Genomic DNA, 24,314 nt, shown 5'->3' with positions numbered 1-24,314 from the left:
TAGTTCTGCAGCCTGCTCTCATTTCTGAATAGAATTAAATTCTTCCTAATAATGCACATTGTTCTACCAGCTGACACACAAAGAAAGAATCAAAATAAAATAAGAAGCACACACTAGCCTGGATTATGCCTTCAATTCTTATGTTTATACAGTAGAATTTCGGTTAACCGGTATTCAAATAACTGGCACTCTCAACCAATCAGCAAACAAATTGCAAAAAAAAAAAAAAAAAAAAAATATATATATATATCCCACGCTTCTCAGACAACGTCCAAAGTGATGCTCCTGACCCAACAATCCCCTTTCCCTCCCTCCTTCCAGTTCCAGAGGCATCAGTAACAACCACAAGTCTCCCTCCCTCTGTTACTGAAGCAGCAGGCAGCTGGCCCTGATACCGCCCCTCACACCCTCCCTCAATTCCCAAAGCAATAGAGCCAGTCCTGACAAACCCCTCCCTCCCTCAGTTCCAGAAGCAACAGAGCAGTCCTGACAACTTCCCCTCCTTCTCTTCCTCCCTTCCTCCCTCAAGCTGTAGCGGCAGCTGGAAAGCAGCATTAGCACCAGTAAATAGGCAGCTTCTGGCCAGATCCAGCAGAAACTTTCCTCTGCTCCTCCCCCCATGCTTCACATGATGCACCGAGAAGGGGCCTAAGGCCCAGTGTCGAGGGAGGAGGAGCAGGAAGTGTTTTCAGTACCTCCTGCTCCCAACTGTTAAGGTACAGGGCAGGGGGGCCTGGAGGGGGAGTGGGTGCCTTCATGACAGGAGGGAGTGGGCATCCTTCCTGCATTTTTTCAGGGGGGAGGAGGGAGGGAGTAGGCATCCCTCCTGCCTTTTTTTCAGGGGGAGGGGGGAGGGAGTGGGCATCCCTCCTGCCCTTTTATCAGGGGAAAGAGGGAGCCTTCTTGGCAGGAGGGAGTGGGCATCCCTCTTGCCATTTTTTGAGGGCTCGGGGAGGTGCATTTGTAGGGGGGGACTTCATTTTTTTCTTTATGGGACAGATATTTTGCGTGTGTAATATACGCAAAATATCTGTGCCATTGAAAAAAAAAAAACCTGGCAGACCTGTCAGTAACACAGTTATCGACAGGTCTACAGCAATCGTGTTTTAGGATCGGTAAAACCCAATGCTAAATAACCAAGCGATGTTAGTGCATCAATCGCTTGGCTATTTTGCTTGGGGCTTTACTAATTTGTTAGGTTCGGATCGGAAAACACATGGTGGGCAGTTTTGTGCATCGGGGAATCCAATCCGATTGATCGCTCGCTAAACTGGTCAAACCGGTTTAGCAACGAACGAGACACGATAGGTAAGTTTTGTGCATCCCCCAGAGAGTCTCTGGTAACACAACAAAGTATACAATATAATATTATTTGTTAGTACAAATGTCAACAGCTAAAAGGTCAGTGTTACTATATGCCCCAGATTTCCAAAGGAAAATTCTTTAAAACAAAAGCCTTAATCATAAGGCCCGCACTATCCCTTCTCCCCAGCTCATCTTCCCCACAAATGCTCCCATACCCTGGGGTTGATGCAGAAAGCTACCGTGAGCTACAATGTGCCCTTAATGAGTTTCCCTGCATGTTAACGGCCATTGTATGCTAAAACGTTTTCTATGCTCCCACTGTAGACATCAGTGCACATCATATTAAAATGCATGCTAAAGAGCTGATCACCTATCCTACAGTATGCAGGGTGGTGCACTGTTGTTTACTGTGGAAGATCAACACCAAAAACTTACTTCCCGAGGTTGAAATCAGTTCTAACTCCTTCCCCTATGTCCCACTCTAGGACTGTTCCATCCCTTGAAATCATCCAATGGTTCCCTCTCACGCTTTCCCTTCTCCTTCTCCCCATAATATTAAAAAAAATTTCCCTCGTGGAGCCCCCCCCCCTGACAGGATAGGCCCCCCCCCTTCTTCCTATTGAGAAAAACTATTTCCCTAGTGTCTAGGAGCACCCCTCCTTACCCTCCAACCCCAACCAAAACTTTTAAAAAAGCTTGTCTTGGTATATAATGGCACAGTCCAACAGAGTCCTGCGATACAGGACGAGACGATGGCACCGATCTGTTTTCAGTTGCAGCTCCACATCCTGCCAATCTGTGAATTTCTACACATAATCGGGTAAACTATGTGACTTTAAGGAATTCTGCACAAAATTTTGCACGTGCAGAATTTCCCTCAATAGTGTACTTTCACTCTCCCTTTCATTTTCTTGTATACGAAATATAACTATACAGTTGCAACAGACATCAAATTAAGTGTGGCCCTTAGACTTTCAGCTGAAGGAAAAGCAATTCCACAAGTATGAAGTACAGCTTGAAACATGCAGAGGAAATCTGATGCCTACTCTTTCCTCTCTAAAATGCAGTAGATTGCTAGCATTTCCCATCAGGCCACTATTTCTTTACTTACAGTAGTCAGCTTTCTTGTGATGTTGGAATGGCCTGTTTTACTTCCAAAAGGTAAAGATTTCTACAAACAGAATGTTTTGCATTACATCAATAATCTGACACAAAACAAGGTGTACTTAAATCTACAAGTAAGGTATCACATTTGCTTTAGCCCCAAAACAAAATACTAATAGTCTACTTCATTCATACTTTATATAAATCCATGGTTAGCTTACTGACATTGAAACCATGAATTTTAACTTAGCATTTAATAACATGAATTTGTTTATGTGAAAGTAAAAGACCTACTTTTCCTAATCATGTAAGAATTGCTTGAAAGCGCTTTGAATAAACAAAAACTTCAGTTTAAATTTTTGTTACGACCAGAAGGGATCAGTAGAATGGTGAAATATCTCCACATTATTAAATTCATCCGAGCTCTCACAGAGGGGAAGAATTGTACAACTGTTGCTGACCTGTAACAGATGTTCTCAGGAAGAGAAGGGCCGGGCCAGGCCAGAACTGAACATCTTGGAGGGAATACGGGCAGATGCTGAACAGACATTGATTTCCATGACTATGCCATCCCTAAACTGTATGCCCTGAGCAGCTGCCAAGTCTACCTAGTGGTTGGACTAGCCTTTGCGGCAAAACATATCCTATGGGCCACGCAGAAAAAGTGAAACTGATGTGGCCCCATGTGATTGTGCCAGCACATGGAATTCAGAAACAGGCGTGGTACGTTGCTCGAGAACAGTGTCTCGCAATCTTTCTCGAGCCATAGCAAACTAACCATAGTGGCCATGGCTTGAGACACCCGGAAGTGCATATCATCATGTCGATGTCACGCACATGCCTAACGTTATCACGTCAACGTCACACGCATACGTGAAGGGCCTTCAGATGAGCCCAGGGCTACCAGTGGGGTGGGGAGGGGGTATCAACAGGGAAGAGGGCCAGAGTGAAGGAGAGGTGCTGGCGCCAGCTGATTGCCTACAGGACATGTCCTTCGCAGCGAGAGGCATGTCCTGTAGGCAGTCGGCCAGCGCCGGCACCTCTCCTCCTCCCCAGTGTACCGTGGCACACAGTTTGCAATGCACTGCTCTAGAAACTCAAAACTTTAGACATCTTTAGAATTCTTCTCACCTTCTGAGCTCCCTCCTGTGTCATCACCCATACATATTTGCTACTGAAAATGATGATTTTTAGTCTTTCTCAAGGAAGTCATGAACTAGCATAGAAGCTCATTTTTCCAATGGCCTCACATTCATAATTTTTCACTGAAATGGCGGTGGATGCCTGAATGTCCTCACATTGGAGATGATAGGCACAAACCCCAGTGGTAAACTTCATAAGGTGTGAGGTAAATACAGAAGATCAAAATTGTAGACTCTTCCCCATGAATACAGAGGATCCCTATTCATCAAGAGAATAGGATCAAAGGAAAACAAATGAGACAAATGTACCCTGCATGGAGAGGCATGTGTAATCCTAAAGGCAAGCTTAGAGGAGGTAACCTGTATGCTCTGCACAAAGCAGTAGGTATAACTTAGAACCTTGCTGGGGCAGACTAGGTGGACCCTGGTGGTCATCTGACATCTGTTACTATGTTAAGTAATCATATACCTCAATCATACGAAACTGCACAGCTTTCTGTTTCTTTCCACTTCGATGGATTCCCTTCAGGAACTGCTCTATCTCCTTCGAGGCTCCTGACATCTGCTGAGGCCCAGCATTCACAGCACATCTATTAAGATGAAAGCCATAACTTATAAGGCATATCACAAACTCTCCTTTGGTTTTTCTACACATACTTTCTTTATAAGTCTCAGACCCATTTCTTTCACCTGCTTTTTCAAGGTAAATTCATAGAAAACATAGAAACATGATGGCAGATAAAGGTCAAATGGCCCATCTAGTCTGCCCATTCCTACCTATAGCTATCATACTGGCTACACTCCTGAAAGAATGTGACTCCTGGATGCCATCAAATGGGCATGTGAGCTTTGGTCATTGCCATTTTGTTGTCAATTAGGGTGTAAGAGTTATGCTCACAAGAATTTGGTGGGCTGAAATGCTGGATGCCAAAACAGCAGCAACCAAAAAGTCCTCTATTTACCCCCCTCCCTAAAAAAAAAAAAAAAAAAAAAAAAAAAAGACAACGCTCAAAATTCCTGCTTTGATATCAAGTTTTCAAGTTTATTTACAATTTACTATACTGCCAATCAGGCAGGTCATCTGGGAGGTTTATAGTCTAAACAGGCAAGGAAAGTAAAATGGAGCTGGGAGTGCAGATGGGAGAAGTGTAGGACAAGTAGGGAAGGGAATGATATAATGAACTCCAGGAAAGAGGATGGAACAGCGGGATCGAGGAAAAGAGGGATCTATGTATGTCAAACCGGTTGTCTTGAGAAACATTGAGCTTGAAATCAGATAAACATGTTGGTGAACAAGTATGTTTTTAGTTGAGATCTGAAGTTCTGGAGTGAATCAATCTGACATAAGTGACAAGATAACGCATTCCAAAGAGTAGGGGAAACAACTGAGAAGATAGACTGATACGTAGAATCATAAATTCAGTAGCATAGTAAGGGGGTGGGGGAAGGGAGGCGGTCTGCTCCAGGTGCAGTCTTTATAAAGGGTGCAGACACCTGTCCTTATCTCCACCCCCCTCCAATCCTTCCCAATACCCCCCTGCATGCACTCCTTCCTTTCCCTCATACCTCTAATTTTCCCTGCATGAGCTGCCCACTTTGGTGTTGCCTCGCTGATGTCAATTCTGGGCCCCGCACAGGGAAATCAGAGGTACGAGGGAAGGGGTGCCCATGTGGGGTGGGGGGGATATGGAAAGGAGTGTGGAGGTGGAGAAGAGGGTGGGGGAGGGGTGCCACTGCCCCGGGCACCACTCACCCTTGTTACGCCACTGCATAAGTTAATTTTCTGAAGGTACGGATAACCAGGAGGTTCTGTTGAGAAGATCATAGTGCCCTAGATGGAGAGTAAGGCCTGAGAAAGTGAGCTAGAAGGGCTGGAGGACCAGTCAAACACATCAGGCATCTCAAGCAATCCCCCTCCCCTCCAATGCTCTCTGAGGTTCATCAGCAATAAGTTGGCAAGGGAGAACCCAAAAGACTTGGCAGCAACGGCCCAGCTCCAATAGACTGGTCATGTCCTACAAATAGACTACATCAACTCTTGTCAACTGAAAACTGGGCATAGATCACAGGGTTGTAATGTACAGCACTGCATACATCTGGCAGCGCTATAGAAATAAGTAGTAGTAGAAAACTAATCCTCTAAAATTGCCTAAACTACTGGGCACTGGTAAAATCTATATAAATTATGGATCTTGTAGATCAGGGGTGTCCAACCTTTTGGCTTCCCTGAGCCGAATTGGCCGAAAAAAAATGTTTCTGGGGCCGTGCAAACGCTGCAGCAAGACAGAGGAGGGAGCCGGCAAGACGGTAAACACCCGGGGGCAGCATCGCCCTCAACTGGGGCCACACAAAATACTTCACGGGGCCGCAGGTTGGACACCCCTGTTGTAGAGGAAATCTTTCATAAGGAAGCCAAGCTGAATTTACTACAACCAAGGACTTTTGCAATCAAGACTTTTGTTTCTTAATTGCACTTTCAACCTGAAAGAAAATTACAGAAATGTTCAAAAAGTAGAGAATTGTCTAGATCAGTGGTCCCCAACCCTGTCCTGGAGGACCACCAGGCCAATTGGGTTTTCGGGCTAGCCCTAATGAATATGCATGAGAGACATTTGCATATAATGGTAATGACAGGCTTGCAAATCTGCTCCATGCATATTCATTAGGGTTAGCCTGAAAACCCGATTGGCCTGGTGATCCTCCAGGACAGGGTTGGGGAGCACTGGTCTAGATCACGTAAGCAAGATCCTACTTTAATGCATTTTTAAAAAATATCTGTTTATTGTCAAAATAGTACACAGTGCCATACAACCAAAACAGTAATTATCAACACATACAATGTAAACAGAAATCAATAAACAAGGATATCATACCAGATACAATCCAACAACCTTATAGAATAGAAATATCGCTTTCTTTGGTCAAATCTCTCCACATGGCTTTAAAGGAACAGACCTTTCACTTTAGTGCATTTTGAATTTTATTTTTTTGGTCAGCAAAATATCTTACAAGACACTACAATTCCTGATATAGGACATCACAATTTTCCTTCTCCCCTAGAAAAATTATTTGACTAATTAAAGATATTGTTTTTAGTTTCTAGAGCAATTTAATAGATAGAGTGAGTGTTAAAAAGTTTCTCTCTCACCTCATATTGTCACCATTCAATATGTGTTGCTTAATTTGGGATAGTTTACGTAGGATTACTTTCATTTCAGACGCTTCAGCTGTCTTCTGCATCAGTTTTACCTGAATGTTAGAAACATATAAAGAGAAAACCATACTAAGAACTAAGGAATTACTCTGCTATGTTCTAACCTTGCTGACATCACTTCCTGTTTCCTGACTGGTGGTTGCGGCAGAGGGAAGACTTCAGGGCCGGCATTGGCAGCAAAAATGAGTCGCTGCAGACATGTGTAAGGTATACCAGGGAGGAATGGGCTTGAGAGATAGGAGGGCAGATGCTGGGATGCTGCAGAGGGGAGAGATGTTGGATGGGTGTAAAAATCCTTTTTTTATATGTCTGGGAGGGGGGGTGTATGGAAAGGCCCATCCAAAATTTAAGGAGAATTAGCATTTCATATACAGTCATGTAAAAAAATTAGGACACCCCATGAAATATTCAGTTAGAGGGGCATAATCAAAAGGGACATCTAAGTCCGTTTGCATCCAACTCGCAAGTCGTCCAAAGTAAAAAAAACAGCCTAGGACACATTTTCGAAAAATACGACCAAAATTTTTTTTCTTTCGAAAATCAATACGTCCTGCTGATCTGATCGTCCAAGCCGCTAAATCATCCATCGTTATACCACATTTCCGTCCAACTTTTCGTCCAAGTCAGAAACACCTAAAACAAGCCCTGTTGGACATGGGAGGGGTCTGCAAAGTGATGGACTGAATACCCAGACATGCCACCTAAATAGTGGGGTACCTTACAGGGCACTGCTGTGAACTTCACAAAAAGGGTGCCATGGCTTCTCCTCACTACAACTCCCACATAGGTCACAGTGAGCCCCCCCCCAAACCACCTCCAGAATCCCCTAGACCCACTTATCTACCACCTCAATAGCCCTTAAGACTGCAGAAGTCACAACGTCCAAGTTCCATTGATTGTGGGCTGTATAACTTTCGGTTATACATGCTGTACGACTAAGTCTAAGCTGGCCCATGTCCCAGTCAACTCCCGCCCTCGATACGCCTCCCGAAACGCCCCGTTTATCTTTGGTCATATGTTGGCCTAGGTCATTTAGAAATACGTCTAAAACCCGGTTTTATTATTGGCACTTGGACGTATTTGGGAAATGTTCATCCAAGTGATGACTTAGGCCTGTTTTTGGACGTTTTTCTTTTTCGATTATGAGCCCCTTATTTCTTAAGAAATGTTCACATATCAATGTCAAATCTTTTTTTTTTATTTATCTCTGGAAAAGAAAGTGATGTAATTGCAGGTAAGCAACAAAAATTGTTTCCTTGATTTACTCATGAAACAAAAGATATCCACTGGCCTACATTTCAACTGCCTATCTTTGCCTAGGCCGCAGCAGCCGATCGCAGCAGGGAAATTTCCCCCTCTTCCATCAGCTAAGCGTCAGGGATTCCCCAAAGCCACAATTCTGTAACCGGCACCCAAGTTTTGGTTTTGTCTCATTAATCAATGCTTATGTATATGTTCTGTCATTTTGTTCTTTATAATAGTCTCTAACATTTTGCCCGGCACAGACATCAGATGTTGATATTAAACCCCAATCTGAAGACAGATTACTTAACTAGATACCGGTAGGAGTATATATCAAAAATTGATATGCTCATTCTCTCTGCCACATGTTAGATATTTTGGTTTAGTTATTTTGTTTCCAAACGACAGCACTGACGGCCTAAATGATGTGGACTAGATCACTGATATAATTTTCTGTAAAGTTTATTTTATGTGCATTTTTGTGCTAATGATGAAGTGGATATTCCTTTATGTTTATTATTTAAATTGTAACAAATATATAAATTTAAAAAAAAAAAATTATATGTTCTTCAAAGTATGGTTATCTGCATTTTTGGTCATAGTCTTTTTGGAAATATTGTTGTGCTATTCATAGTCTCATCTTTGCGTCATTCTGTTATTGTAATTCAGGGGTGTCAAAGTCCCTCCTCGAGGGCCGGAATCCAGTCGGGTTTTCAGGATTTCCCCAATGAATATGCATTGAAAGCAGTGCATGCAAATAGATCTCATGCAGATTCATTGGGGAAATCCTGAAAACCCGACTGGATTCTGGCCCTCGAGGACCGACTTTGATACCTGTGTTGTAATTTATTGTGCAGGAGAATTAATGGAAGCCAGAAAATTTTAATTTAAAGTAGACTCAACACGTTTCAAGTGATCTTTCCAGTATCAATTCCTTACAAGAACATGAGCTTACAAAGTTGAAAATTGACTAGACTCCTGAGAAGACATCTTTCCTTTCCTTTTTTTATTTTTGTTTTAATCTTTATTGATTTTTAATCTAAAGTAGTGCCAAACAAATAAAAGAACAATAGATCCTACATACAATGCACTGTTATCTGTACAGGTAACACATATATCATTCAAGATTTCTTACAATTAATAGTAACATAATATAACATATAATATAAATAAATATATTATAAATGAAGAATAAAGTTACCAAAATGCCACCATCAATATTTATTTCCCTCCCTCCAACCCCTCTCCCCCCATGGATGTGTAAAGGTAAATGAACAGAAGGAAAGATAAAATAGGCATTATTATAAATCCACAAATTTAGTCAATGGGCTCCAAACCTTATCAAATACATCACTAAATCCTCTACATTCTGCATTAATTCTTTCATATTTGTACGTCAGTGCACACATCACCCACCAAAAAGTGTAACTTATTCTGTCATTGGTTTTTCCATTACTCGTGATCAATTGAATGGCTATGCCTGTCATGATCATGAATAGACGACTTTTATATTTATTCTAGAGTGGGTTTTACATGTAATATCGTTCCACACAATTATAGCCTCATATGATAGTGCAACATTTGAATCCAAAACCAAATTTATTTGTCCCCAAATTGACTTTCAAAATATAAATATAAAAGGTCAAAAATATAACAGATGATCAAAGTCCCTATGACAATATGACAATGCCAGCATCTATTAGACTAAGAACTATCTATTTTATTTAATCTTTCCTTTCCATCTGTTGTAAAATTTATATCCTACAACACTATGCAATTCATAGTCAGCCATTCAGCTTCATAAAGAACTTAAATGGGTGGACTGTGGATGGGCAGACTAGATGGGCCTTGTGGCCTTTATCTGCCATCATGTTTCTAAGTTTCAATTTTCTATATACTAGTAGAAGTATCAAATTAAAACTCCTCTAGGCATAAAGGACAGAAGCCTTAAGTAAACTGTGGACTGCAGATGTAGCCCCCTTATTCACCCTCACATTGGCCTCCCAAATTACTACAACAGATATTCTTACACTATGATGCACAGTTATTAAACAAAAAGCATAACAAACAGCTCTAAATAAGCATTCCTAACCTCTCATCTTTACCTGTTCCATCCCATTAAAGACTTCTTGTATATCTCCAGAAGCAATAAGAGTCCTACTGGATCTAACAGTTGCATACTTGTGTCCCATCTCAGATATTCCACTTGACAAATCTTGAGCCCTCATTCGTACCAACACTCCCAGTCGTCCTTCATCTTCAAAATGTGGCCTACAAGACAAAAAAGTACAGTACTAAAGTAACATGCACAGGAGTGATCTCAAAACAGTTTTATCTACAAGCTTCCACTAACACCTCAGAAACATTACCTACAAAATGATTGAACCAAATTGGTCACAGACCTGTTTAAACCTTTCCTCAGAATACACTGTTATCCACTGCTGCTTAATCACTCAACCAATGAAATGCCTACCACCAATATGATCAAATTTATTTCACTACAGAAGAAAGGGGATGTTATTCCAAATACTTTGATTCTGAAAAGGATCTTGAACAAGTTTCTTCTGAATGAAAACAAGATGATTCCCTGAGTTCAGATTCCTCTATTAAAACAAGAGACTAGTTATGCTCTCTTAAGGAGTGTTCCACTTGCCATCAGGTTCTCATGCATAAGAGAAACTCTAATCTCTTTGATGGGGTGATTTCAAAGGATGTCCATTAAAATGAGATGTAATTGCCAATAACAAATTATTTGTGAAGAAATGACCTTCCTCCCACCAGCGAAGCTTCTGGCACAGTCTGAATAACTAGCTCTGGAGTCAGTCAAATTCCAGTTGGTTGTCCAAGGGGCATTGGGCTTCATAGGCACAGGAGAAAGACCCTGAGCAACAATGTCAATAGGCGAATGATGGGAGATTGCATCTCTTGGGGTTGGGAGGGGGAGGAGTGGAGGTTATGTCTTCTCAGAAGACAACCACCATGTAAGCTTGAGGAGACCCAACAGCCACTGCAAAAACTCTAAATGCAGTTTCAAAAGCATCACAGACTGAACCAACTAAATGATTTCCATACTCCTTTTTGATCAAATTGTTCCTGTTTCTCTGCAGAAAACCTCAAAATCTCTTTACTTTTCCTAATGGAGTGCAAATATCCAGTCATGATGATCCAATAGGCCATTATACAGGAGATCAGCACAGCGTTAGGAGAAAACTGCCTTCTATAAAGATTAAAAGTTCAAGACTTTGACCTAGTAACTTGTGGGTATGAGCCTTTCTAGGGTATATTCAACCACTGTATACTGGTGTACTAACTAGGCCTTTATTCCAGAGCAAACTGGACACAGCTGTTAGGGGGAATGTCTCCTTTAATTTAAAAAATAAATAAATATTTAAGAATATATATATATATAGAGAGAGAGAGAGAGAGAGCTTAGTTAAAGATCAGTAAGCTTACTCATTAAAGATTTCACGCCACAAATGCATCATATCTGGTAGATTTCTCTCCAAGCAATATGATGAAAAGATGACCCCCTATTGGAAAATAGAAACAGTTTACTTGTACATAAATATAACTTTGAAAGGCAGTTCAATGAGTAAAGCAAAGCTGGGGCAACGAGGATTCTGTGTAGACAGTAGGATAAATTGGATACACAAACACAGTAATACCATTCAACAGCATCTACACTTAACAGTTCTGAGATCAGGAACACCAAAATTTTTTAAGCATGTGTAGGATCTCCCTATGTTCTACTGCAGGGGTGCCCAACGCGTCGATCGCGATCGACAGGTCGTTCGCTCAGGCGACCCCAGTCAATCGCACAGCAGGTTCCCTTCTTCCCTTCTCTTTTTTTCCCCTCCTGACTGGCCCGCCTCTTAAAGAACGCTGGCCAATCATAGTGCTGGAAGGGTGGGGTGAAGGTCGGTGGGGGACGGAGCTCAGCACATCACAAGAAATAGAAGCGCCTGTAATGATTGAGGTAAGAGCGAGGCCTAATGCTGCCCGATATACAATTTTAAAAACCCCAAAATCGGCCTCCCAATCAGTGGCGTATCGAGGTGGGGCAGTCCGCCCCCGCCCCGGGTGCACGGCTTGGAGGGATGCACAGCCGTCCGGGTCCTCCTGCCCTTCCTTTCCACCGGTCTGCGCACGGGGCTCGCACCCGCCGCCCAAATGGTGCTGTTGGTTATCGCGAGACTCGCGGGAGTTGACGGCACCATTCGAGCGTCGGCGCGGGACCAGGCAGGCGCGAGCCCCGAGCGCGGACCGGGGGAAAAGAAAGGCAGGATGACCCGGACCTGGCCAGCTGTGCACCCCTCCAAGCCGTGCACCCGGGCGGATCGTCCCCCTTCTAAATCCATTGTACTTGTCTTTTATTCAGTTCCACTAATGAGCATAGTGACAGGCAGTTCTTATGGGGCAGTTCTTGGAAGTATTTCTTTGTTTTTCTGTGCCTAAGTATTCTATTAATTTAACTTCCTTATTCCTGTGGGGATCTCCAAAGGGGACGAATGGGAGACGGCAGGTGGCAGGTGGTACTTTAGCAATTCTTACAGGTTGCCATAGGCCTCAGGAGCTGTCTTCCCTGTGCCGTGGTCCTGCCCCTCCTCTAAGTCAGAGACAGGCTTGGGGCAGAGGGAAGACAGCTCCTGAGACCTATGGCAACCTGCAAGGATCGCTAAAGTACCAGCGATCCTCTCTGCAGACTGCTCCCTGCTGGAATTAGGTAAATGGATGTGGGGAGGGAAGGCCTTCGGGGGGGGGGGGTGCAGTCCTTCAAGGGGTAGTGCAGGCCTTCAGGGGGGGAGTCAACCTTTGAGGGGGAATGTGTAGACCTTCGGGGGGGGGGGGGGGGTCAGGCCTTCGGGGGAGGGGGGCTGTATAATAAAAAATATTTGAACATAAATAGAAAGTACACTCAGTGTGTATATATATATATATATATATATATATATATATATATATATATATATATATATATATATATGTTTAGCATTTTTATTGTTGGTAGATCATTTTGACTTGGTCATTTTATAAGTAGCTCGCAAGCCCAAAAAGTGTGGGCACCCCTGTTCTACTGTATCACGCTCTCTCTCAGAGCTTAGCCTGGGCTCAAGTGGTTATGTTTGTGTTTATTAAAAATGTAATATACCACCAAGCCGGCAACGAGGCACACTCCACACTTAGGTCCTGTGGTGTGTTCCTCGTTGCACTGATCAGAGACTAGCTATTGCAGTGTCCCCCGAGGAAGGCATTGGTTATACGCCAAAACCAGGATCCTTGTTGGAACCATACTTTTGAATAAAGGCTATTGTGTGGCTGAATAGATGCCTCCCTTGCCTTTCTATTGTACTGATCTTGCAAAACACCATTCTTTAATTAGGAACATTGGTCAGGTGAAACTATTTATCACCACAAAATTGTGTATGTCCTTTAGTAATCATAATAGCTAACTCATATATATTACCCTGATTAAAAGTTTTCAAATCCTTGAATGTTTGGGATGTGGGTTGACACACACAGGTTGATATGGTAATGAAGGGTAAGTATCTACACATGTGCTTTGTTTAAGAACATAAGAACACAAGCAGTGCCTCTGCTGGGTCAGACCAGAGGTCCATCATGCCCAGCAGTCTGCTCATGCGGCGGCCCATCAGGTCCAGGACCTGTATAGTAACCCTCTTTCTATACCCTTCTATACCCTTTTCCTTCAGGAAATTGTCTAATCCCTTCTTGAACCCCAATACCGTACTTTGTCCTATCACACCCTCTGGAAGCGCGTTCCAGGTGTCCACCACCCTTTGGGTGAAGAAGAACTTCCTAGCATTGGTTCTGAATCTGTCCCCTCTTAACTTTTCCGAATGCCCTCTTATTTTTCTAGTTTTTGAAAATTTGAAGAATCTGTCCCTCTCCACTTTCTCTATGCCCTTCATGATCTTGTAAGTCTCTATCATGTCCCTTCTAAGTCTCCGCTTTTCTAGGGAAAAGAGCCCCCGTTTCTCTAATCCTTCACCATACCCTTTATCAATCGTGTCGCTCTTTTCTGATTGTAATTAGTGCCTGTGTATAAATAGTCAATGAGTTTCTTAGCTTTTGAGAAACCCTAGTGCATTCTATCAAAGGTAGCACCGACTTTGCTGGTTACTGAAGCATGGGGAAAGCAAAAGAACTGTCAAAGGATCTGTGAGCATAAGTAGTTCAACTTTATAAATCAGAAGATGGATATCAAAAGATATCCAAAGATTTGAAAATGGCAATCAATACTGTTCAACCTGTGATCAATTAATACTGCAAAATGTAATGGGGCAATTTGACAAATTGAAGAGTAGCAAATTGCCTGTATCAGATGGTATACATCCCAGAGTACTGATAGAATTGAAAAGTGAACTTATTTATTATTTAAAATCCAGCATGGTACAGAAAAACTGGAGGGTGTCCAAAATAATGCCAGCTTTTAAAAAGGGTTCCAGAGGTGATCTGGGAAATTATAAACCAGTGAGTCTGAAGTTTGTGCCAAGAAAAACGGTAGAGACATACATACATAAGCATGGATTAAAGAGACAAAGGCAAGGGAAATCTTGCCTCAATCTACTACATTTCTTTGAAGGGATGAACAAACATTTGAATAAAGCCAAGCTAGTTGATATTGTGTATCTATATTTTCAAAATGCATTTGACAAAGTACCTCATGAAAGACTTCTGAGGAAATTAGAAAGTCATAGGAGAGGAGGTAATGTCCAACTATGGATTAAGAATTGGTTAAAAGACAGAAAACAGAGAGTAGGGTTAAATGGTCAATATTCTCAATGGAGAAGGTTAAACAGTGGAGTTCTCCAGGGGTCTGTGCTAGGACTACTTCTTTTTAACATATTTTATCAATGATCTAGAGATGGGAATAACTAGTGAGATAATTACATTTGCTGATGACACAAAGTGGTTCAAAGTTGTTAAATCACAAGAGGATTGCGAAAAATTACAAGATGGCCTTTTGAGACTGGGAATCAATATGGCAGATGACTCTTAACGTCAGCCAAGTGCAAAGTGATGCATGTGGGAAAGAGGAACCTGAACTATAGCTATGTGATGCAGGGTTCCACGTTAGGAGTCACTGCCCAGGAAAAGGATCTAGGTATCATCATTGAGGATACATTGAAACTATCAGCTCAGTGTGCAGTGGCAGCTCAGAAAGTAAATAGAAAATTAGGAACTATCAGGAAAGGAATGGAAAACAAAGATGGGATTATAATAATACCCTTGTATCACTCCATGGTACGGCTGCACCTCGAATATTGTGTGCAATTCTGGTCGCTGTATCTCAAAAAAGATCTAGCGGAATTAGAAAAGGTACAAAGAAGGTAAAACAAAAATAATAAAAAGGATGGGATAACTTCCTTATGAGAAAAGGTTGAAGTGTCTAGGGCTCTTTAGCCTGGAGAAGAGATAGTTCAGGGGAGATATGATAGAGGTCTATAATATTTTGAGTGGAGTGGAACAGGTAGAAGTGAATCACTTGTTTACTCTTTCCAAAAATACTAGGATTAGGGGGCATGCGATGAAGCTACTAAGTAGTAGATTTAAAACAAACCAGGAAAATATTTATTCACTCAATGTGCAGTTAAACTCAAATTCATTGCTGGAAAATATGGAGAAAGCAGTTAGCTTAGCAGCTTTTTAAAAAGGGTTGATTATTCCTAAAAGAAAAGTCTATAAGCCATTATTAAGTTGGACTTAATAATAATAATAACTTTATTTTTGCATACCGCAAATACCACAAGCAGTTCAGAGCGGTTTACAGAGGAAGAGACTGTACACAGACAGCGATGTTACAGAAAATATTTTCAAATTACATTGGTAAGTCGAGAGAGGTTAGGTATATCCGGAAGAATATCAGGGGTACAACAAGTATTTCAGAGGTACAACAAGGCAGGAAGGAGTCAGAGAAATTTATCGAAGAGATAGGTTTTACTTGATTTCGTAAAGGATTGGTAGGAGGGTGTATTTGAAATGAGGGTGGTTAGGCATTTATTCCATTTGCCTGCTTGGAATGACAGTGTTCTATCAAGGAATCTCTTGTAGATACAGCCCTTCAGGGAGGGGAAGGCAAACAGATAGGCATTGCGTGTGCAAGTGGTGCTCGAAAATACAAAGTGGTGTTACAGGTAGATTGGGGATAATCCACTACTTATTCCTAGGATAAGCAGCATAAAATTTGTTTTACTCTTTGGGATCTTGTCAGGTACTTGTGATCTGGACTGACCACTATTGGAAACAGGATACTGGGTTTGATGGATCTTCAGTCTGTCCCAATATGGCAACTTTTATGCTCTTATGTAATACCAAGCCACAATCAGAAAGATTTCGGAATAGTGCTAGGAAATTTTGTAGGGATGCAAAGAAAAACCCACAAGCAATTTCAACTGAAACACATGCTTCTCTAATGAAAGTGGTATGGCTGCTTCAGCATGCACAATAAGGAATATTTGAACGGCGGCGTTCTGTTTTTAAATTGTTGGAGAAGGAGATGGGGGTGATGAGAGCATGTACAAAGAGGGGAAGAGTGAGGGGTAAAGCTGGAAATAGGGAGGGGTGATAAGGATACAAAGGCAAATGCTGAATAATTGAGGGGGATAGGGACATAGAAGGGTGGTGACAATCTTCTCTCTAAGCTAGGGGTGCCAAAGTCCCTCCTCGAGGGCCGCAATCCAGTCAGGTTTTCAGCATTTCCCCAATGAATATGCATGAGATCTATTTGCATGCAATGCTTTCATTGTATACTAATAGATCTCATGCATATTCATTGGGGAAATGCTGAAAACCTGACTGGATTGTGGCCCACAAGGAGGGGCTTTGCCACCCCTGCTCTAAGCTGTGTGGGAGGACTTCAACTGCACTGCTGACAGTGGGGGTGGGGTGGGGGTGGTGCTGCTTCAATAAATACAAGTCTGAAAATTTTTTTAAACTGTTTATTGAATCCTCCTATGTAGCTTTTTTTCTGTTTTAACAAGACATCATATTAAAATTTGGAAGGATGGAGAAACTGATATCTTGGGAAGATTTCTTTGCTCTGTGTTGTAGCAACCCTTTTAAATGCTCTTTCAATCAAGGTAGCAGTAACCAAAAGTCAAACAATGAATACCAATATAAATTGAAGATGTGAAAACATGCTTCATAAAAATTGTTCATTTCAGTATTCTATCATCGTTACCATGTGGGGAAAAGCATTATGGCACCACAATGACAGAACCACAGAACTGGAGATGAATTGCTCACTTTTGGAAATGCTATCTATGATCATAATTTACATTTTACTGTGATCCCAGAGGAGACTTTAATACTGTGAATGGATTACCTAAATTATAAAAATAATTTCAAACTATTGAAGCATATTAAGTATTATGGATTGTTTGAAACATCAAATCTCAATTTACAACAGAAATGTTCGTAAAGTCCTTTATCTTTCATGCCATGACTAGTCAAATAATCTAGTGCTTTTTTTTTGTTACCTGTTCATAAGCATCAAGATTTGAATAATCTGGGATTATCATTGGACCCACAGACATGCCCCCAGTTCTCAGTTCAATCTGTTGAGCTAGTTTTCTGTAATCATAAACTCCAGCACCCATTCTGTAAAAATAAGATATTCTAATAAGATAAACTGTTTTGAGGTTGGGTATTTCTCTCTGCCAAAGAGCAACAACATATATATCAATCTCTAACGTAAAACTCTTGGTAGTGCGTATTAAACACAGAACTTTATTTCAGGTCTCTTAATCTATAGCATAGAAAATATTTAGTTTCAAATGTTTGACTAATGCCTCTGTATCTACAAAAAGAGCAATTCTATAACTGGGCATTCCCTTTTAGGTACCCCAAGTTGCTGTTATAGAATACTAGTGTAACCCTACATCTGTACATCTAACATTTAGCTGACAGAAGTTACACTAGACTAGACTACACTAGACTACACTGGACTACACTAGACTACACTAGACTACACTAGACTAGACTACACTGTCTTAACTGGGGGGGTACCTAAAAGCAGCAAGGGTGAGTATAACTTACTATATTCTGTAAAATGAATAGGTGGCGGCTCTGCCCCACCCCTCTCATGCTCCATCTATGTGAATGTCCTCTTGCATTTACACACTATGTCACTTACCCACATGCTTACAGAACAGTGCTCAATTTACTGCCACTTAAACACGAGATTGGCAATTTTCTGTACATTTATGCGTACAAGTTTCAAAAGCAGTGCACTCCAGACTTACTACTGAGAAATAATATTTTATAAATTTCAAGATGCCAATACTGCACCCCTAAGTAGCTATATCAAAGTCATTAAATATTCCCATTAGAACAGTTCACAAAGAGTCATGGTGGATAGTGACCTTAAGTCTGAATTTAGACAAAATAGGCAACTGCTTATGGCACCAAATACCCTGGCTAAAAAGAGGGAGGGAGGAATTGGATTCTAATCCCCCAAGAGATTGTGAAGGACTGACTGGCCAAACCTATTGCTATGTTGGGAGTCTTTTCGTTCTAAGCAGTGGTGTGCTGCGAATGTATGAAACTCTGCAAATTTCTTCCATGGAGACTCTCTCAAATGGGCTACTGACTTCACAGTCTTTCCATGGGGGCATTGAGGAACCAATCTTGGATTCAACCTCAATGGAATGGTGAGGAAGCTGCTACGTCTTGCATCTGGCAGCCTTTTTGGACACATTCTCTCTAGATCAGGGGGTCTCAAAGTCTCTCCTTGAGGGCCGCAATCCAGTCGGGTTTTCAGGATTTCCCCAATGAATATGCATGAGATCTATGTGCATGCACTTCTTTCAATGCATAATCATTGGGGAAATCCTGAAAACCCGACTGGATTGCGGCCCTCAAGGAGGGACTTTAAGATCCCTGCTCTAGATAGAGGGATATATTATATAAGACAGAGAGAGTTGGCCTTCCAGTTTTAAGGTGCAAAAAAGAGAAGGGGAATCTCCCACTTTCTCATCTAAAAGAAAAGGGAAAAGTGATGGAATTTGAAATACTATTCTGTTGTACTGGAAACACCGGATGGTTGAGACACAAGGAGTTGAAGTGGGAAATGAACCCAGTTCCTCTGGTTCTCAGTCCATTGTGCTAGCTATTAGGCTACACCTCCACTCCTAATAAATGAAAGCTCCTCCAGTGAGGTTTCCTCCTAGTCCAGGGGTGTCAAAGTCCCTCCTTGAGGGCCACAATCCAGTCGGGTTTTCAGGATTTCCCCAATGAATATGCATGAGATCTATTAGCATACAATGAAAGCAGTGCATGCAACTAGATCTCATGCATATTCTTTGGGGAAATCCAGAAAACCCAACTGGATTGCGGCCCTCAAGGAGGGATTTTGACACCCCTGCTCTAGTCTGATGGTAAACCAGCTGAACTACCTTCAGGGAATACAGCTAGCTTATAATGAGCGTCCCAGGAATACTTAAGAGTCAGACCCTGAAATATATGCCAAAAGAGAAGTCTGGATTTCTGTCTCAACCTACTGACACTACTGTCAAGCCTTTGGAATGGGTGCCAAAACAATAAAGAAGTGGCCCTGTGCAACAGAAGCATGCAGAAGTGACTGAAAAGTTTCCAGTACTTGCTAGAGTTTAGAAGCTTTCCTATGTGGGTGCCATCAATGATGAAACCCATGCTATGAGGACCTGCTATCTTGCATGTTCTCTGAGAAATTGTACATCTAGCTCTGGGTGACCTGCTTGGTCAGATACTATGGACTGCCCCCCTCCCCAGCTGTTTTCATAGGCAGGCTTGGATACAACTGTGTTTTATACATTTTTTATTTATTTTTTTCGAATAGCAATTAAAAGAACAGTAATACTTTATTACTGTCCAATTATATAACCTATTCTCTTCTTCAATTCATGGCTCAGCATACTGTGGAATTTTCAGAAAAAAATACACTGATGCCGTTGACAGTGGCTGACTTCATAGCTCTAGGACTCCAATCCAGGGTGAGATATTTACATTCATTTGACATACTTTACAAACCTCGCACCCCATGAAGGCAATCTTTTTGGCATAGTTTTATATACTTAATAGTAGAGCATCATTTTCTACATTTTTTATCTTCACTGCCAAAGATCTTGCCTTCAGTTCCATGTCCTGTTTTAAGTAATCTGTCTTCAGATTGGGGTTAATATCAAAATCCACAATCTTAAACTAACAATACAATCCTCAAAAGTATTTGTACAGACACTAAGGCCCAAGGTCTGAGTCCATGATCACAAGGGTATATGTATGTACAAGCACAGAAAAGAGCAATTCCTTAGATTCCATGCTGACATGTCCACGCTAAATCTGGCGGACACATGGTGGCCAGCACAGAAAGCCCAGCAGAGACAGGTAAAGGAGAAATCTAAGGGTTACAGTATACATTCTCTCTTAAATGTGCCCTGTGGAATGTCCGCTCTGTCTCCAACAAGCTTTCTTACACCCACAACCTTTTTCTCTCTTATACTCTCAATCTACATGCACTAACTGGACTTGGCTCTGCCCTAAGAACATAAGAATTGCCTTTCTGGGACAGACCGAATGTCCATCAAGATCAGTATCCTGTTTCCAACAGTTGCCAGTCCAGATCATAAAATACCTGGCAAGATCCCAAGGAATAAAAAAGATTTTATGCTGCTTATCCTAGGAATAAGTACTGGACTTCCCAAACCATCTCAATAATGGCTTATGGACTTTTGTTTTAGGAAATTATCCAAACCTTTTTTTAAACCCCGCTAAGCTAACTGATTTCACCACATTCTCTGGCAATGGATTCCAGAGTTTAATTACACGCTGCATGAAGAAATATTTTCTCTGGTTTGTTTTAAATCTACTACTTAGTAGCTTCATTGCATGTCCCCTAGTCCTAGTATTTTTGGAAAGAGTCAACAAGCGATTCACATCTACCATTTCCACTCTACTCAGTATTTTCAGTAGTATCTCTACCCTTCTCCTCTACTGCCAACTTTACGCTCGTCCCTTCTATCTTGCTGCACCATATGCCTGGAACAGACTGCCTGAGCCAGTACATCAAGCTCCATCTCTGGCAGTGTTCAAATCTAAGCTAAAAGCCCACTTTTTTGTGGCTGCTTTTAATTCCTAACTCTTACCAATGTGTGTTTTATCATTCCCTCATTTGTTTGTTCTGATAGATTGTAAGCTCTATTGAGCAGAGATTCTCTCTTGCATGTTTAATGTACAGCGCTACATGGAAACAGCCCGGAAACTCTCATACAGTCATTTCATCCCTCAGCTCTGGAACCAGTTACCTAATCAAATAAGATCTCAGAACTCACTCATAACATTCCGGAGAGCAGTGAAGGCCATACTTTTCAGCTGAACTGCGACAAGCAGCAAAGACCATTCTTTTCATCAAAACAGACTCTGACAGACTGCCCCCCCCTTTCTGTAACCTGCCTTTGTGCCCCTGTATTTAATGACCAATCTCAAACTTACCCCCCTGTTCTACAAAACCGCGCTAGCGGTTTTTAGTGCAGAGAGCCGCACTGAAAAGCCTGCGCTGCTCCCAACGTTCACTGAGTTCCTGTGAGCATCGGGAGCAGTGCGATCCATTCAGCGTGGCTCTCTGCGCTAAAAAAACGCTAGCGCGGTTTCGTAGAAGAGAGGGGTTAGTCTCTGAAATTTCAACAATTTTCTCCCGTCATACCCACTTCCCTAAGTCCTGTCATGTCCCTGCTTTTGTATATTGTCTGCATTGTGAATGTCCTGATGCAACCTGTTCTGAGCTTCGGGGAGGACGGACTAGAAATCGAAATAAATAAACATACAATTGGCAGTGCTATAGAAATGATAAGTAGTAGGAGTAGTAAATTAAATATTAACTTTGGACTAGGAACAAAGCTATATCCTACCTGATAATTTTAAGTGCTAAACCGTGACATAGTAGTTACAGGCCTATGTCCAGCAATATAGAAATCCTAATAAAGCTAAAGAAGACAAAAATGATAGGAAGAGCAAGCTCTATAAACACAATAAAAGTCATCCAAATCAAATCTCATAATTGCCTTACTTTGTGAGCACGCTGCAGAAGAGAGGCACATATGGTTTCAGCTCTTCCGGAACTGTGTTCAAGCTAGAAAGAGCTCTGAAATATATTATGCCATTGGTTGGCTGAGCACAGTACTGGACAGGGATATCGCCAGCTGCAAAGGGAGAAAGAAATTCAAAACTAATTTTATGACAAGGTACTTTATTTAAAAATCCTGAAAGGTGCCTATTTTATAAATGCCAAATATCCAGCTACAAATGCCACTTGTCTAGTTTATAGAACCATCAGGGGTGGATATCAATGGATGATGTATTCTAAGATATTCCTCATACCTTGATTTGTCACAAATGTTATAACCCCCCCCCCCCCAAACACACACACACACACACAAAAAAAAAACTAGACTTCTTTGCCAAAGGTTATTTGGAACTATACAAAGTAGGGTAAATATAGTCAATTACTGATATTCAATTCATTAAGGAGGAGTGTGTGGCACATTGGTTGGAGCTAAAGCCTCAGCACCTTGGGGTTGTGGGTTCAAGCCTGGCGCTGCTTCTTGTGACCCTGGGCAAGTCGCTCAGTCCTCCATAGCCCCAGGTACATTAGAAAGATTGTGAACCCGCCGGGACAGATAGGGAAAATGCTTGAGTATCTGATTGTAAAACCACTTAGATAAACCTTGATAGGTGGTGTATAAAAACCTAATAAACTTGAAACTTGATTAAAATGCTATACCAAGAATACCATAACATATAATTAATTAAATATTTAATTTATTGATTTCTTTAATTAAATTCATATCCTAAAAACTAACAAAATTTATTTCATCTACATTTAAAATCTACAATAACATGTAATACAAAGTGCAAAATCATAGGCTGGGAAAAGCTACAGGTACTATCTAAAGCTTTAAAATAGAGTCCATCGATCAGTCTTCAAGGTTCTTAATGATGTTAAGTTTTGAAGCCATTCAGGCCCAATGAAGCTCACTTATCTTGATGATTGTAGATTTTAAATGTAGATGAAATAAATTTTATTCATTTTTAGGATATGAACTGAATTAAAGAAATAAATTAAATATTTAATTAATTTTATGTTATGGTATTCTTGGTATAGCAAAGGTTATTTGGAAACCATAACTTTTTGTAATTGATATTTATATTTGGGAACCCTCAAAACTTATCTGAAGTAATCCCTTGCATGGGTTAAGTTAGCACGTGACTGTTAGAGAGATGCATTTAAGTGCTAGGCATGCAGTCAGCAATATTCTCCAATATTTTTTTTATTTTTTTATTCAACTCAGAGCTAACAGAACAGTTTAGATTAATTTTTTCAGGTACTCAAACATTTTTCTCTCTCTTTGTCCCAGTGGGCTCACAATGTACCAGGGGCAATGTGGGGGGGGACTTAGTGACATGCCCAGAGTCAGAGTCACAAGGAGCAGCATGGGTTTGAGTCCACAACCCCAGAGTGCTGAGGCTGTGCCACACTCTCCCCTTACACTTATACACGTATTAATGCAAGAGGGCATTAACAGTGGAAGGAGTATAGGCAGTGCTCACATTTACATCAACTTACAGAATACTGTCCATGTATCAAAAAAGGAGAAAGAAAGACCAAACAGTAGCTGGCAGACATTTAAGGCTCCTTTTACTAAGGTGTGCTAGCATTTTTAGCGTACACACAAGATTAGCGCTAGCCGAAAAATTACCGCCTGCTTAAAAAGAGGCGGCAGCAGCTAGCGCGCGGGACAATTTAGCATGCGCTATTCCGCGCATTAAGGCCCTAAAGCACCTTTGTAAAAGGAGCCCTTAATGTGATACATACGGGAAAGAAGAACTCAAACTATAGCTACGTGATGCAGGGTTCCATGTTAGCAGTCTCTACCTAGGAAAAGGATCTAGGTGTCATAGTGGGGGTTGCGATAAAACCCTCAGTTCAGTGTGTGGTGGTAGGCATTATCAATAAGGAAATGGAAAATAAAGATGGAAGTGTTATAATGCGTTTGTATCACTCTATGGCAGGGGTGTCAAAGTCCCTCCTTGAGGGCCGCAATCCGGTCGGGTTTTCAGGATTTCCCCAATGAATATGCATGAGATCTATTAGCATACAATGAAAAGCAGTGCATGCAAATAGATCTCATGCATATTCATTGGGGAAATCCTGAAAACCCGACTGCATTGCGGCCCTCGAGGAGGGACTTTGACACTCCTGCTCTATGGTGTGGCTGCACCTCGAATACTGTACTGTATACAATTCTGGTTGC

The 24,314-nt window shown here is 41.4% G+C and overlaps 1 protein-coding gene across 1 annotated transcript in view; it reads right to left on the bottom strand.

The window, feature by feature from the left end:
• The window catches only part of PITRM1 (pitrilysin metallopeptidase 1), a 163,285-nt gene that overhangs the window by 25,017 nt on the left and 113,954 nt on the right, over positions 1-24,314 (bottom strand). Inside the window, exons 16-22 of the mRNA XM_033931530.1 lie at positions 22,070-22,202; positions 17,508-17,628; positions 11,461-11,537; positions 10,113-10,278; positions 6,700-6,800; positions 4,021-4,141; positions 2,417-2,476 (exon numbers count right to left, since the gene is read on the bottom strand). Coding sequence (XP_033787421.1) covers positions 2,417-2,476; positions 4,021-4,141; positions 6,700-6,800; positions 10,113-10,278; positions 11,461-11,537; positions 17,508-17,628; positions 22,070-22,202 — 779 coding nt within the window. The remainder of the gene's footprint in view (positions 1-2,416; positions 2,477-4,020; positions 4,142-6,699; positions 6,801-10,112; positions 10,279-11,460; positions 11,538-17,507; positions 17,629-22,069; positions 22,203-24,314) is intronic.

Source organism: Geotrypetes seraphini, chromosome 2, assembly GCF_902459505.1.
Source record: "Geotrypetes seraphini chromosome 2, aGeoSer1.1, whole genome shotgun sequence".
Classification (NCBI taxonomy): domain Eukaryota; kingdom Metazoa; phylum Chordata; class Amphibia; order Gymnophiona; family Dermophiidae; genus Geotrypetes; species Geotrypetes seraphini.
This window is presented reverse-complemented; position numbering and strand designations above follow the sequence as displayed.